The 15,827-nt window shown below is 39.4% G+C and overlaps 1 protein-coding gene across 4 annotated transcripts in view; it reads left to right on the top strand.

Annotated features, from left to right (window-relative positions):
• Window positions 1-433: 433 nt before the first annotated feature.
• LOC107775074 (protein VASCULAR ASSOCIATED DEATH 1, chloroplastic) overlaps window positions 434-15,827 on the top strand; it is a 34,042-nt gene continuing 18,648 nt past the window's right edge. For 3 of the 4 annotated variants that reach the window (XR_012693445.1, XM_016594745.2, XM_075217382.1), the window contains exons 1-12: window positions 434-869; window positions 1,164-1,223; window positions 3,060-3,110; window positions 3,290-3,355; window positions 4,482-4,577; window positions 4,723-4,821; window positions 5,950-6,044; window positions 6,118-6,302; window positions 8,799-8,839; window positions 8,958-9,045; window positions 9,182-9,268; window positions 9,373-9,427. Coding sequence is in view for 3 of the 4 variants with exons in the window: in XM_016594745.2 (XP_016450231.1) it covers window positions 681-869; window positions 1,164-1,223; window positions 3,060-3,110; window positions 3,290-3,355; window positions 4,482-4,577; window positions 4,723-4,821; window positions 5,950-6,044; window positions 6,118-6,302; window positions 8,799-8,839; window positions 8,958-9,045; window positions 9,182-9,268; window positions 9,373-9,427 (1,112 nt within the window). In the remaining variant the exon portion in view is untranslated. Of the gene's footprint in view, window positions 870-1,163; window positions 1,224-1,858; window positions 3,111-3,289; window positions 3,356-4,481; window positions 4,578-4,722; window positions 4,822-5,949; window positions 6,045-6,117; window positions 6,303-8,798; window positions 8,840-8,957; window positions 9,046-9,181; window positions 9,269-9,372; window positions 9,428-15,827 lie in introns of all 4 variants that reach the window. The other variant, XM_075217381.1, reaches the window with a different exon arrangement.

Raw genomic sequence — 15,827 nt, 5'->3', positions numbered from 1 at the left:
CACTTCCTTATCCTTTGCTGATATGACTTGATTTGTCGTAGCATTTAGGAAGTCACAACAGGATCGAACGGTAATTTTTTTTAATTATTATTATTCGATAATATTTATACGTTGCGTATAATAATAAATAGATAGTTTTAAGAACTAAACATAGTTTTTCCTTTTTGATGAAGTTGACTTTTGTCCTTTTTACTTGATTATTATAACTTACGCAAATGTACCATTATAAAATTATCAAAAGCAATATGAATATTGCCAATGTACGCACAATTTAGATCGTAAAAGTTATAATTTCACCCTTAGAGATTTTAAAATAGGAATACTCCTCTTTACTTGATTCCGACCATCCTTAGTGCATACTTTACTAACTGGGTTTATTAAAAAACAGTAATCATCTGCTTTAAATCATTAGCCGATATCACACACCAACTCTAATATACTGTTGACCGTTAGTTAGTCTAGTAGCGAGGAAAAAGGTCGAGAAAAAAAAGTCAAAAATGGGCACATCAAACTTAAAACTGAATACAGGTCCACGTCTCCTTCGGTAGAGTTACGTCCCAACAACACCACGACGCGCTCGAACCCTTTGATGTAACCGACACGTCATTCTCCGTGCTAAAATAGCCGTTTACGCTTCCTTTGGACTCGTCGTTATTAATTTCACAACCAACCAACCAACCATGGCTGCCGCCGTGACCGAGAAAATTATGTCGCCGTCGCCTCCGCCCTCGCAACACATGCATCTGTCGCCTTCCACTTCCCGGCGTGGCCTTGACGCCGCCTCCGATACTGATGCTCTCGATCGCCGCCCTTCCCTTGATCTTTCCTCTGCTTCTTCCCCTAGCCCAACACGATTATCTGATGCTCAGGTTACCTTCTTTTAAATTAATTTGTTCAATTAATTTCTACTCGATATTGCATTAGGAGTCTGAATTATGAATTAAATTCCACAATTTTAGTGTATACTATATGAATTTTATGGGTGATCATAGCTTCAAAGAAAGTTTCTACTCTGGTTTATTGTTGCATGCAAATGAAGAACTCTTTTACTTTTCAAGAGTTTGTCACAATCAACTAACTAAATTTAAACAAAATTGGAGTTGTGGTTGGTGAATGATTTGACTGTGTGTGGCTGATTGCAACAATTATCAATTTTGTGACAGAATCAGCTGTTTGTGAAGAGTGAAGAGTATCGACAACTGTTCCGTTTACCGCCCGATGAAGTGAGTATCCGTCTCTTATGTGTTAATTTCTCTATGAATTTGTTTGCATTGAATTGTGGCAGTTTACTTATGGTTATATATATATGCTATTTTGTGATTCACCAGGGGCGGATGTAGTGAAGAAGCTACGGTTCATTCAATCTTAGTAGCTTTGGCTTAAACCCTTTATATGTGTTAAAAAACCCATTAAATAAGTAAATATAATAGATTTCGAGCCCAGCAATTGGACTGGATGTAGTAGAATTCCGAATCCGAACCCGAACCCATAAAGTTTAAATCTGGTGAATTCACCAGGGTATACTCTGACCTTTTTCCCTTGGTATTTTAATGTCTTTAGAAGTGTCAGTATTTCTGATTATCATTTCTTGTTTGAGGCTTAATCCTGTAAGACAACAAACAAATTGCAAAACTAGTACCAAATATCAAAGTTCTTTTTTTGGCGTGGTTATGGAAATAACTTCTCCGGCTATGTGCAAACACATCTGGTCCCACGTTGGAACAAAGAAAGAGCATTGTAGTCAGAGAAGTTGTTTTGACTCGGGATAATCTTAGGAAGAGGGGAATGCCACTTTGTTCAAGATGCTATTTGTATGGGTAGGATGAAGAGACAATCAATATCTATTTTCACACTGCAGGATTACTAGTCAACTTTGGTATTTGTTCATCAACATTAGAGGCATTAGATGGCCAATGCCAGGTAGACCTTCTGATGTGTTGACAAGCTGGACCAAAGAAGGAACTGCAGCTGAAACAAAGACAGGTGGAAAATTGTCTCTGGTGGACAGTATGGAAAGAGAGGAGTTCGAGATATTTTGAAGATAGGAGCAGTTTCTTACAGCTGATTAAGATTGATTGTGTTCCTCTTTTTAGTTTTTGGCGTAAATCTGAATGTATAGATGATCCTGAGGCTCTCCTATATGCGCTAGATTCCTTGTAAGAAGATCAAGGTTTTATTTTGGTTTTTAATTTGGTGCCATGGTTTAACAATTTATTTTCCACCACAACCTTTGTGCTGATGTCTCTCTCGCTGTCTCTCTCTCTATATATATTAAAGGGCAGTCCAGTGCACAAGGCATTCCGCGTTTACGCAACATCCGGAAAAAGGCCGCACCCAAAATAGACAACCTACCTTAGTGCAAGCATTAGTGGTTGCCTCGATGGGTCGAACCCGTAACCTATAGGTCACACGGAAATAACCTTACCATTGCTCCAAGGTTCCCTTTCTCTCTCTCTCTATATAGAATGTTGCCTTCTCCAAAATGAAAAGGAGCGTTGCAGTAGGTTGACAACCAATGTAAATTAATGTAGAACTAGTCTGACTATGATCAAACCTCTAGAGCGGAATGGTACAAAAGATTTGTATAGCTGACTCCAACCAATTTAGGGTTGAGGCATAAATGGGATATGTTCCTGTTTGAGATGCTCTACAAGCTTAAGAAAACATTAGGTTGTTCACTTAAGCAGATGCTTCCTAGTGCTTGTTAGCAAAGAAATTATCTAGAACCGTTTACTCAAAAAGTACTTAGCCTTCGTGTGTCCAAGTCATACCTTGATTTGCACCCCATAGTGTGTCGTTCTGCCAAGTTCAATTTTTGTACATCTTATCTTCATGTCCATGTTTCGAAACAGGAATAGATAATGTGATCTTTAGATCCTTTTCTTTTACATCTCTTCACTTAAGTTGTTGATTGAGCATGTCTTGTGGAATCTTTATTTCATCTGTATGAAGAATATAGTTCCACCTCTTCTTTCCCGTGGCTGAATGCAGCTTTCAAATCTGCATGCTAACAGATATTTTATGTTTATGTTCTGTTGGCCTGTATAAATTCTTTACAGGTCCTGGTTCAAGATTTTAACTGTGCGCTGCAAGAGAGTTTTCTACTTCAGGTAAACTTGAACTGTATGATGTTTCACATCTATCCGCATTAAAAAGATGATATTATACATGTATAGTTGAACTTGTGGCTTCTTGAACCACCCTAATTTCTAATATGTAACATTTTCCCTTCCTTTCTAATTTGTTTACACGCTTTTGTGCGTTGGTTAATGTTTTACTGTTGTTACAGGGTCATATGTACCTCTTTGGCCATTATATTTGCTTTTATTCCAACCTCTTCGGCTTTGAGACAAAGGTTTGGTGTTCTGTTTTTTTTTACCCTTCAATAAATTCACCTTTTATAAAGCCTATAGTTGATTGAGATAGGTTTTCACTACTGATAAGGTGTTCTTCTCTGTACACAAATATAGCTGAGATTTTGTCTGTTTCGATTATGCAATTATTTTGGAATTGCTATTAACAAAATATTTACTAGATTCACGGGGTCAGGATAGAGGTTATGTGCCTGCATGAGAAGGAAAATGCATATTTTGATTTGTTTGGATTTGTTTTCATAGCACTGCTTGATTGAGAAGGCTTCATGTGATTCAAGGTAGAAAGAAGAGGAAGGGAAGGTTCTATTTACTTAGAACTAGATATGACAATTTGTCTGTACAAGGTGCTTACGTGCTACCCACCTGAAATGGGTGCATTAGAGAAAGTAAACATTCCAAGTAACACTAGGAAGGGTTTGGCTCACATGTTTGATGTTTGGACTGATACAACAGGATATAGGTTATAGAAGGGATATAGGCAAGGATGGTAATGATACGACCTCTCATGTGCGGTGGGATGTCATATGGAAGAGAGATTCGAAAAGCTTATAGTGGAATGCTCTATTATCATTCCATCTTAAGCAGTTTGTTTTATATGAGAGTTTTGTGAATTGAAGGCGATGAATATTTGAACAACAAAGGACCCTCTGTTTCCTATGTCTTCCTTTTTACCCCCCCCCCCCCCCAATTCTTTGTTCTGGTGCCATATACAGATTTCCTTTTTTTATTTGTCGTGTTGCTTTCCTGCTTGGCAACTGTTGACATATTTTAGTCTCGATACATAAAATTCTTGCTGCTATTGTTTGCAATAGGAGGGTACACCATCATGAGGTCCTAAGAATGTGTTTAAAGGATTGCTTTGTCTGTATTTCATTGTTTGGCCTTGTTATTTAAGTTTTAAGACTGACTAATAAGCTCCATTCAATATTTACCAAGAATTATACTGCATGACATCTGAGGATAGCTTGTTTCCTTTTTTTTTTTGGATAAGTAAAAAGGGAATCAAGGAAAATATAGTAAGATAAATAAGAAAGTTTCTCTTTCTCATCTGTTTTGCTATACATTTTTACCTTGATGTAAATTAAGTTATCAATATCCATCTTCCAGAAAATAATACATTTTCATGAGATCACGTCAGTACGAAGAGCTAAAGCTGCGGCCATATTCCCGACAGCAATAGAAATAGTAGCCGGAGAAAAGAAGGTAATGTCCTGGATTTGTGATGCCATTTATAATGCCATATGTTTTTTTTAAAACATGATGTATGCCATGTTAATGCTATATGCCTGTTCTCCTTTCAGATTAATACTTCCTCGGCGTAGTCTTGACTTGCCTTCTGTTAATGCAGTACTTTTTTACATCTTTCCTGTCCCGAGATGAAGCTTTTAAGCTTATCAATGATGGTTGGCTACAACACAATGGTGCAGCGGAAGAGTCTACAGATCTGGTGTGTCGTCACTTACATAGCTTGGGAATTTATAAAATGTGTTTAGGCTTGTTGCAATATGGAGCACCCCCCCCACCCCCCAAAAAAAAAAAAAAATTCTATTTTTTGGTTAATGCTGATAAATTATGAATACTCCGTTTGTGCTATTTTGGTTAGTCAGTAATCAGTCGCTCTCCGTGTAACCTAACATTGATGCATTCCCCAGTTCCTTGAAACCTTGTTATGTTACTTGTTATTTTCAACTCTAAAGGCAAGTGTGAAAAAACATAATTTTTTCCAGCATAAATTTGAAAAGAAAGATGCCGCAGCAGTGTAAGGGTATTAGTATTGAATGTTCCAAGTAGAATCTCTATTACAGTTTTGACTTTGCTTTTTGGATTTATTTCCTTCACTTCCCTTTTAGTCGTCATCTGTGCGGAATCTTGGTATTGGTGGTACATCAGCTACATAAGTAAAGGGAAGGATTTAGTCATTTAGCAACCTAAGTAAGTGGAAGATTTAGATTTTAGACCCTTCAAAGATATTCTTCTTTGTGGAAATGGAACATGGTATGCAATTAAAAGTTAAGCAATGCCAAGAAGGCGGCGCTTTTTACTAGAAAATCTAATATATAACTTGCATTCTTTAAATGAAAACACCTGATAGTAAAACGGATGGAATCTACCCTTCATTGCCAAAGACGTTATTTTGGTATTACGAATAGTTGTTCCCTTAATCGCCAACCAAGCCCATATAATTTGGAGGCTTCTGTGCCTCACTTCATTGCAATGGGTTGACTCCTGGATAAGTTGTGTGGGCAAAGTCTCAGACATGTGCCATGTGCTACTTCACTGACATCTTAAATTTGGTTGTGAAAGCATTGGTGACCGTGTCCTTTCATCTCCCTTAGCCTGTTTTCTCACCATAATGGCTCTGCATAAGTTACGTGAAAATTTGGACATTCTACCTCTTGGTTTTCTTCTATTCATTTTTCTCTTATTTTGCAAAGAGAAGTTTGAGAATTCTCTTTATATTCATCTTCCAAGAAATATCTGTTTCAATCCTGAAAATATTTCTTGCTGATGCTTTTATTTTTTTTGGGCCTTCTCTTTGCAGTTCTGACTGTGTTTAACTTTGCTTTGACGTCAGGAGCCAAAATCTGATCTAAACAGTCAAGATAGTGGAATACCAGAAGGAACAGATAGTTTCAGGCAGGCTATGGAAGGGGTAGAATCCCTCGAAAGGTATCTAGAGTCAAGTTAGGAATTATCTTCCCTTGCACTGGAGTTATTTCAGTCTGTTAATTCATGTGACCAGGAATAAGGATGATACAGTACAGGAAGACTCAAAGCCCTTGGCCAATGGCGAATTTGAAATTGTATCAAAGCCTTTAGGATTGCAGCGCAATGTGGAAGAAAAAGCAGTTATTGTTCAAAGTACTGATTGCTCCTCTTCTGGGAGGTCCTCAGCTTTGAAGCAGGAGGATTCAGATGCACCTCGGGGTCAGTCAAATGTCCCTTTGGGCTTTTTGTTATGTGCTTCTTCATTCTTCAAGTGTGTTAAATGATTTTCTCCATTCAATTAATTAACAATCTCTGGTTTCTAGTATTTAAAGAAAAATTGCTTATTCGTTGGCTGATATGTTGAAGTCATGTGCATTCTTTTGTTGCAAGATGTTAGATACTTATGTGTAAATAATCTTAGTCCTATATGTAGTAGGAGCAGAATACGTTCTAGTCCCATATGTAGTAGGAGTAGAATATGTCCTAGTCCCATATGTAGTAGGAGTAGAATATGTATTATATATAGGGCTCATTGTATCATTGTTAATAAAAAGATTTTTCTCCCATGCATTCTCACATGGTATCAGAGCTTAGTGAGAAAATTATTGTTATGCGTCATTCCAGCGACATCCGGGAAGAAAGATCTCATAGCCGTGCAATTTTCCGGCAACTTAGTCTTGTTCCAGGGTTCATCACTGCTACAGATACGAAACCCTTGTGCGACCAAACCCTAGAAATTCCCGTCCTATCTGAACAGAAAAGTCAGTCACCGTGTGTTTTTCCGATTGACTACTCAAGATTGATTTGCGTTATCTCCTCATCGGTAAGTGTTTGTGCAAAAACCAACACTACCATCTTGTTCGAAAAAGTTAGGCGACAAAACCCAGCCAATCGCTCTGACAGAAAGTCACGCGCCGCCAGAACTAGGGTTCCGTCGAGCTACAGTAACTTTTCCGGTGCGTGTAAGCCATTCTGGCCACTTTTTGACAAAACTTCTTCAGGACAACTTACTCGTCTGGTGATTCGAGCCTACGCATATAAATTACATCAAATTCTGACAACTTTTATTTTTTCCAGCGTAAACAGTGCACTTCAGGCATGAACAGTGATTTCCCGGTGTGAATAGTAATTTCTAGAAAAGTTCTGTTTTCTGGTGGTGTTTTAGAACCTATTTTGTAGTGTGGAATTCGGCGTAGTCTCAATATTTTCAAATTTTTCCGGCAACCTTTCGGCCAACTTCTGTTTATCAGCAACCACTTGGTTTTGTTGCTTAGGGGGAGTCGAGTGGCCTTGTATGTCGAATAATCAACTTGCAGATATTTTCACCAAGTCTCTCACGAGTCCTCGTATTAGTTACATATGTAACAAGTTCGGTACGTATGTATGCACCTGCTTGAGGGGGAGTTTTAGATAGTTATGTGTAAATAGTACGAGTCCTATATGTAGTAGGAGTAGAGTATGAGCCCGTTTGGCTTGGCTGATTTATTGTAGCTGATAAGCATTAGGTGCTGAAAAACACTTTTAAGTGCTGAAGCTGATTTAAAAAATAAGCAGTTATGTGTTTGGATAAAAGTGCTGAAATTAATAATTAGCAGCTGAAGAACTGAGTATACGAAGATTTTTATTTTAAAAAGAAGTATTTTAGGAATAGAATAGTAAATATTTTGGTCAAACCTAAAGCGCTTATAAGTTGAAATTTGATAAGTTGGGGGAGACCAACTTATGACATTTGGCTTATTTTTGGTTTATAAGCACTTAATTTATAAGTACTTTTAATTTTACCAAACGCGTAGATAAGCCAAAAAGTGTTTATAAGTCAGTTTGACCAGCTTATAAGCTTAGCCAAACACCCTCTATGTCCTAGTCCCATATGTTGTAGGAGTAGAATATGTATTATATATAGGGCTCATTGTATCATTGTCAATAAATAGATTTTCTCCCGTGCATTCTCACACAAGAAGTATGTGCTCATGTTGCGTTGCCTGTATGTTTACTTCTTCTTCATAATACTGAGAATTGCAGTGTCACTAGTCTAAAACATGAAACGGAATTAGAGCTAAATGTAATGCGCAAAGCTAAATCTCATGTAACTCTCCCAAATGTGCTAACGTGTAACAAGGGAAAAGGCAGGAAGAATGAATTAAACTACCCGGTGCATTTAGGACCTTCAAGTTGGAAAGTGCTGTCATTTTTATCTTCCACACCTTCCCAGATAACATATAGTGTGCCCTTATCTTGGTCTGGTTTTCTAATCCTATTTCTTTGCCTCTATCTGCTAATATGGGATTAAGCTGGGTTTGTTGTTGTTGTTAGTCCGCTAATATGGTATCAGACGTGCACATCATGAAGTGAGAGAACTGTCTGCTAATAAGGTATCAGACGTGCACATCACGAAGTGAGAGACAGTTACTAGGACTTATGAGCAGGTTTACTTTCCTCGTACTAGACAGATGTTATCTGGTATTCTCCTATGGGGTGGGTGTCTATTCTCAGAGTTCTGACCACAAGTTAATGCTCAAGTTCTGTTTGATAGATGCGTACTTTCAGCCAGAAACAAGATTCTCTTTGGTACTTGTATCCAATAGGTTCTAAAGCTATTAAAGCAATTGTTTCTTGGATTCCACCAGCAAAACTTTCCTTTTCTTTTTTATATTCTGTGTTTGAAATTCTATTCAGTTCCTGATTTACCTAAACTTTGCATTATTTGACATGCAGTCCCTGAATGCTTTACACTTGTTGCAGAGGCCAAGTTTCCGGTGATATAACTTTATCTTTTTCCCTAGTTCTTTCATTTGTTCTGAATCTCTAGTTTTCTTCATGATGGATGTGTAATTAATCTTAGACTGTTATTTGAACTTAATATTTGAGGTGCAGGTTACGGTTGAGAAGTTCTTTGAACTCTTCATTTCAGATGACGGTATTGCTTTTCAGGAGTCATTCCGTAGAAAATGTGGTGATAAAGGTGACAGTATTCATGGATTTTGCTGACGTGGATATATTTCAGCGCATTCTGTCAGTTAGATTTAGAAGCAATGGATCACAATGAACTGATAAGTAATTATGTGGTTAACCAAAAGTTTTCCGTCCTTTTTCCCCAGATTTTAAGTGCACACAGTGGCGTCCTCATGAAGAACTTGGGCACTCTCGTAATTGGTCGTTTCAGCATCCTATTAAATTCTATTTAGGTGTGACTACACCTCTATATCAACAATTTAATTTCAAACATGACTTGAGCACTCTCAAGTGAATCAAGATTTATTTATTTTTGACTAATTTATGGTTTGATTAGGTGCAAAATTTGGTGGCTGCCATGAGGTACAGAACTATCGTTTTTATAGAAACAGGTAATAACTTCTACTATGGCGCTACTATAGTTCACTGATTTTGCTTTTTTTTTTTTTTAAGAGATACTGGCACTTTAAGTTCTCTTTGATGCTGTCATTCTCTCTGCTGCTCCATGCGTTAGCTTGTCTCTTACATGATAAAGTTCTTTGCATAACATCATTTTTGTGGTTACATGTGAGTTTCTCCGAAAGCAAAAGCTTTTGAGTCAATGTAATTCAATGACCGGAGAGCATAGATTTGTGGAAAGTTGTCTAGCTTACGTGCTAAGAATACAGGATTCCCTAATTTCAATGCACAATGTATGCTGCAATTTTCTCATCATATCAATAACAATTAACAATTTGCTGACCATATGATTCTTCTAAGGTCTATCATCAATATATTTAAAAAAACCTTTCATCTTTTCCTTTTTGGTAACTTTAGCTTTTTGTCATATAAAAGCATATGTAAAGCACATAAAAGATAATGTTTTCTCACAGCCGATATATGATATAGATGTCCGAGAATCATATTGGAAATTTTTTTTAGTGGATCACGAAGCAGAATCTTAATAATTTGGTTGGCTTAATAATTTGATTGTGCGCCAGGTTCCGCCTACAGAGAATCTATTCATAGGAGAGGATTTCAATGGTCATATTGGGGCGACTGCAGGTGGTTATGGCGAGGTGCATGGAGACTTTGGTTTTGGGGAGAGGAACGGAGGAGGTACATTGCTGTTGGACTTCGCTGAGGCTTTTGGGTTGGTGATTGCAAACTCTAGATTTCCAAAAAGGAAAGAGCATTTGATTACTTTTCAAAATGCGGTAGTGGAGACCTAGATTGACTATCTCCTTCTTAGGAGGTGTGACAGCGGGTTGTGCAAGGACTGCAAGGTGATTCCAAGTGAGACACTCTCGTCGCAGCATAGACTTTTGGTGCTAGATGTTGGTATTAGGTTAAAGAGGAGGAAAAGGTCTGCTCGGGAAAAACTAAGAATCAGGTGGGGAGCCTTGACTAAGGATAAAACCCAAGAGTTGGAGTGCCGGTTGTCAGCTATGGGAGCTTGGAGGAGCAGTGGGGATGCGAACACTATGTGGTCAGCGACAGCAGACTGCATAAGGGAGTCTGCGAGAGAGGTGTTAGGGGTCTCGATCGGTGTCTCTAGTAGGCATAAAAGAGACTGGTGGTGGAATGAAGTGGTCCAAGGTAAAGTGGAAGCGAAAAAGGCGGCATACCTGAAGTTAGTTGGGAGATTAGGTGAGTAGGAGAGGCGAGCGTGCATGGAGAGTTATAAGGTAGCTAGGAAGGAAGCTAAAATGTCGGTCACGGAGGCTAAGACTGCGGCTTATTGTCGCATGTACGAGGAACTGGGGGAAAAAGGCGGGGAGAAGAAGTTATTCCGGCTGGCCAAGTTGAGAGAGAGGAAGGCTCGAGATTTGGACCAAGTGAGATGCATCAAGGATGAAGATGGTAGAGTAGTAGTGGAAGATGCCCAGATTAAGAGGAGATGGCAGACTTACTTTTATAAACTTCTTTACGAAAAAGGGGATCATGATATTGTGCTAGGCGAATTGGAGCATTCCAAAAGTCACCGTGACTTCGGGCACTGCAGGTGTATCGAGGTCGAGGAGGCCGTGGGGGCTATGCGTAAGATGAGTAGGGGCAGAGCGACCGGGCCAGACGAAATTCCAGTGGAATTTTGGAAGTGTGTAGGAAGAGCAGGTGTGGAGTGGTTGACTGGGTTGTTTAATGTTATTTTTTAGGCCAAGAGGATGCTGGATGAGTGCAGGTGGAGTACGGTGGTTCCATTGTATAAGAACAAAGGTGATATCCAGAGTTGTAACAACTATAGGGGTATCAAATTACTGAGTCATACCATGAAAGTATGGGAGAGGGTGGTTGAAGCGAGGGTGAGGATGACAACGTCTGTATCCGACAACCAGTTCGGGTTCATGCCTGACCGTTCCACCACAGAAGCTATACACCTTGTTAGGAGGTTGGTGGAACTGTACAGAGAGAGAAAGAAGGATCTGCACATGGTGTTTATTGACCTAGAGAAAACGTATGACAAGGTTCCTAGAGAAGTTCTCCGGAGATGCTTGGAGGCAAAAGGTGTGTCGGTTCCTTATATTATGGCAATTAAGGACATGTATGATGGGCTAAGACCTGGGTTAGGACAGTAGGAGGCGACTCTGAGCATTTTCCGGTTGAAATGGGGCTACACCAAGGCTCTGCGCTCAGTTCATTCTTATTTGCCCTGGTGATGGATGCGATAACAAACCATATTCAAGGGGAAGTGCCATAGTGCATGCTATTCGTCGATGACATAGTTCTGATTGATGAGTCACGAGCCGGTGTTAACGAGAGATTGGAAGTTTGGAGACAGACTCTTGAGTCTAAGGGTTTCAAGCTAAGCAGAACGAAGATAGAATACCTCGAGTGTAAGTTAAGCGCTGAGCCGGGGGAAGTGGACGTCGATGTGAGGCTTGAGTCACAGGTTATCCCAAGTAGAGGCAGCTTCAAGTACCTTGGTTCGGTTATCCACGGGGGAGGAGAGATCTACGAGGATATCACACACCGTATTGGGGTAGGATGGATGAAGTGGAGGTTAGCATCTGGAGTATTGTGTGACAAGAGAGTGCCAACGATACTCAAAGGTAAGTTCTACAAAGCGGTGGTTAGACCGGCCATGATGTATGGGGCTGAGTGTTGGCTTGCTAAGAACTCACATATTCAAAAGATGAAAGTAGCAGAAATGAGGATGTTGAGGTGGATGTGCGGGCATACTAGGATGGATAAGATTAAGAATGATATTCAGGAGAAGGTGCACGTGGCTCCCATTAAGGACAAGATGCGGGAAGCGAGGCTCAGATGGTTTGGCATGTACAAAAGAGAAGCCCAGATGCTCCAGTAAGGAGGTGTGGGCGGCTGGTTGTGAAAGGCACGAGAAGAGGTAGAGGGCGGCCTAAGAAGTATTGGGGAGAGGTGATCAGGCAGGATGTGGCGAGACTTCAGATTTCCGAGGACATGACACTTGATAAGATGTGGAGGTCGAGTATTAAAGTTGTAGGCTGGGAGGTAGTTGAGTCTTGCGTTACTTTGTACCTTTGTGAGCCTAGTCTGGTAGGGTTTTGTCTAAGAACGCTAGGGGCAACGTCGTGTCTTACTATTTTATTTTTCGACGTTGGATCCATTTACTAGCCACCGTTTTTGGTTTGCATTTTTCTTCTGCATTTTATGTTCCTATTTTTTCTATGATCTCCGTGATGAATCTAATATCCTCTCCTTTTGTCTTCTTTTTATTATCTTGAGCCGAGGGTCTTTCGGAAACAGCCTCTCTACCCCTTCGGGGTAGGGGTAAGGTCTGCGTACACACTACCCTCCCCAGACCCCACTTGTGGGATTTTACTGGATTGTTGTTGTTTGTTTGCTTAATTTAGTGCCTGAAGTAGCAAGTATGTTAGTAATTTGGGTGGCTTAATTTAGTGTCCCAGTAGCAACTATGTCATATTTCAAATGATCATGTTAATTCGGAACTTCTTAGGCGATTAACTGAGTTAACAGTGGTTTAACATCTAACATCAACTCTTGCTAGCACTCCTGGCTATCTCCATCCTCTGGATGAGGTCTCTGCCTTCAATTAAGGGGTGGTTGGACAAGCATAAGGTTTGGCAATCTACCTTTTCAGAATTTTACATGGTTGTGGAGAGGAATTAATGATGTACGGACAAACTTGTAATAGCTTTTGAGGCCCTAAGTTGCAGCCTAAAAGCGTTAATAATTGGTAGACAGAAGTTGAAAGGGGAACTGTTTGAGCACTAAGTTAAGTGACGAGAGAATGAATTAAACGAATGCCGTAAAGTGATATATGGACAAACACACGTAGTAGTTTTTATATGTGCTCTAAGTTACTGATAAAAAGACTGAAGGAAGTTAAAACAATAGATGTTTCGAGGGCTCTGGGTTAAGTGATAAGAAAATTGAATAAATGACGAAGAAAATGTCACTTCCTGCATGGTAGATCTTATGCGTCAAAGTACGTCTAAATTGACGCTACATGTGCAAAAATATGGAAGAGGAATAGTGGGAAGGGGGCCTCATATAGGGAAAGGAACAGGAGAACGTTTGAAGAAAAGCAGAGGAAGGTTCTGCAACTAGAAATGATTATGCTGATAGATTTTGTAGCTAAAGACTCCTTTATGTAGATTCCCTTCCATTTGTGCAGGTGAGCTTTTCTTTCTTGCCATAAAGTTTATTTTGTTGTAGGAGAAAGCATTGCATCACACAATGTGAAGGAAGCAAATTTATCTGAAAAATTCTTTGATCTTTCTATTAAAAAAATTATCTGAAATTTCTGTATTAGCTGAGCAGTCTGATATGCAATGATATCTTTGTAGATGCTAGAACTTCAAAAGGATGTTTAAAACCAACTCTAACAACTAATATTACCCAAACTCTACATAGACAACCTTAAACCTTTCACTATAAATTTTATGCTCGGTGCTGTAACAACTAATAATTACCAAATTATCGTAGTTACAGAAATATCCACAATACTAAAAGCTTGAAATATAGAAAGTACAATAAAAAGATTAATTGAAAAGGTTTCGAAGTCTCAGTTTGTATGCATGTGAATACACACAGATACCAAGTATTGATGTAAGAAGACATTTAAACTGAAGAATGGAAGATAGGAAATCTGATCCAAAGTCTGTATCTCAAGAGGAGTGAATATATAGATCTTTCGTATTGGTTTTGAGAACATTTGTTGTGAAATGTGGCCCGACATCAACAAAAGACAATAGCTGAAATGTGGTCTCCTCAAGGATGGGGACTTGTATTTAGGAGAATGTTGAATGATTGGGAGGTGACTAGATTCACTGATTTCTACAAACATCTGGAAGGCTTCACAGGATTACAGAATGGGGTGGATACACTAATATGGCAGGGACACAGCAGTGGCATTTTAAGGTGAATGCATCATACAAGATTCTGAGCTAAACTGACATGCAGATTATCAGTTGGCCTTGGAAGCACATGTGGAAAATCAAGATCCCCTAAGGTGGCCTGGTTCCCATGGTTACTAGCAAAGGAGGCTGTTTTGACCAAGACAATCTTATCAAGAGAGGGATGCCACTATGCTCAAGATGTTATCTATGGAGAAGATGTTGAGACAATTAGCCATCTATTTTTACATTGCAAGATAACTGACCAGCTATGTAAGATTTTTATTAATCTCAAGGCATATTTTGGACAATGCCTAGCAAGATGACTGAAGTTCTATTTAATTGGGATGGAGCTGGAGTTGGATCAAGAGACAGAGATAGATGGAAGACTGTCCCAGCATGTATTTGGTGGACAATCTGGAAAGAGAGTTCCAGATGTTTTGAGGATAGCAGCAATTCAGTGCAGAAGATCAAACTCGATTGTGTTTTGCTCTTTTACTTTTGGTGTAAACAAAGTGTTAGCTGAAACGTAAAAGAAAGAACACAAGATTTAACGTGGTTCGGATCAAAATAATCCTACGTCCACCAGAGAACAATTGCCCTTTTAATATTAACAAAGGAAGGGGAGATTTCCCAATTACACTTAAGAGAATTTCTCTCTTAGCTCTCTACTCACTACAATGTATTGTATTATTTTGGGATGGTTTCTACAAGTGAAGGAGTGCATCTATTTATAGAGGTAAAGACCTCCTTTTGATGTCATTGGTGACATCAAACTACCTCCTCTTGATGTCATGGGTGACATCAAAGGAGGAAGCTTCCTCCTAGCATCCACACTAACTCTTTCCACCAACTCTTCCAATTGGCATGCCATTGTTGACTAAACATAAACCAACACCTTCAATCTCCACCTTGATTTGCGTTTCGAGCGTGCGTGTGAACAACTCTGGCCAAAACTTCTAAGCTTACTGGGCAACCCGTTGTAAGAAACAAGAAGAATCAAACCATTGTTGAACATACCACCTCCACCTAACAACTTTTCTCTTCGGAGTTGCATCAGTTGATGCACACCCCCGCCAAGTCCTTGCAGTGTGCAAACTTAGCGAGCGGGACTATCTTGGTCAACATGTCTGCAGCATTATCGTCTGTGATAACCTTCACGACCTTGATAGTTCCCTCATCAATAACATCTCGAATAAAATGAAATCTGACATCAATGTGTTTAGTGCGCTCATGAAATCTTTGATTTTTCATTAGATGAATAGCACTCTGACTATCACATCTAAGAGTTGATTCCAGCTGAACCAAACTCAATTCCGCTACTAAACTTTTCAACCAGATAACTTCCTTTACCGCCTCCGCTGCTGCCATGTATTCTGCTTCTGTCGTAGACAAAGCGACAATCGACTGCAGAGTCGACTTCCAACTGACGGCACTGCCAACGAGGGTAAAGATGTATCCAGTCGTGGACCTT

This window comes from Nicotiana tabacum, chromosome 7, assembly GCF_000715075.1.
Source record: "Nicotiana tabacum cultivar K326 chromosome 7, ASM71507v2, whole genome shotgun sequence".
NCBI classification, from domain to species: domain Eukaryota; kingdom Viridiplantae; phylum Streptophyta; class Magnoliopsida; order Solanales; family Solanaceae; genus Nicotiana; species Nicotiana tabacum.
This window is presented reverse-complemented; position numbering and strand designations above follow the sequence as displayed.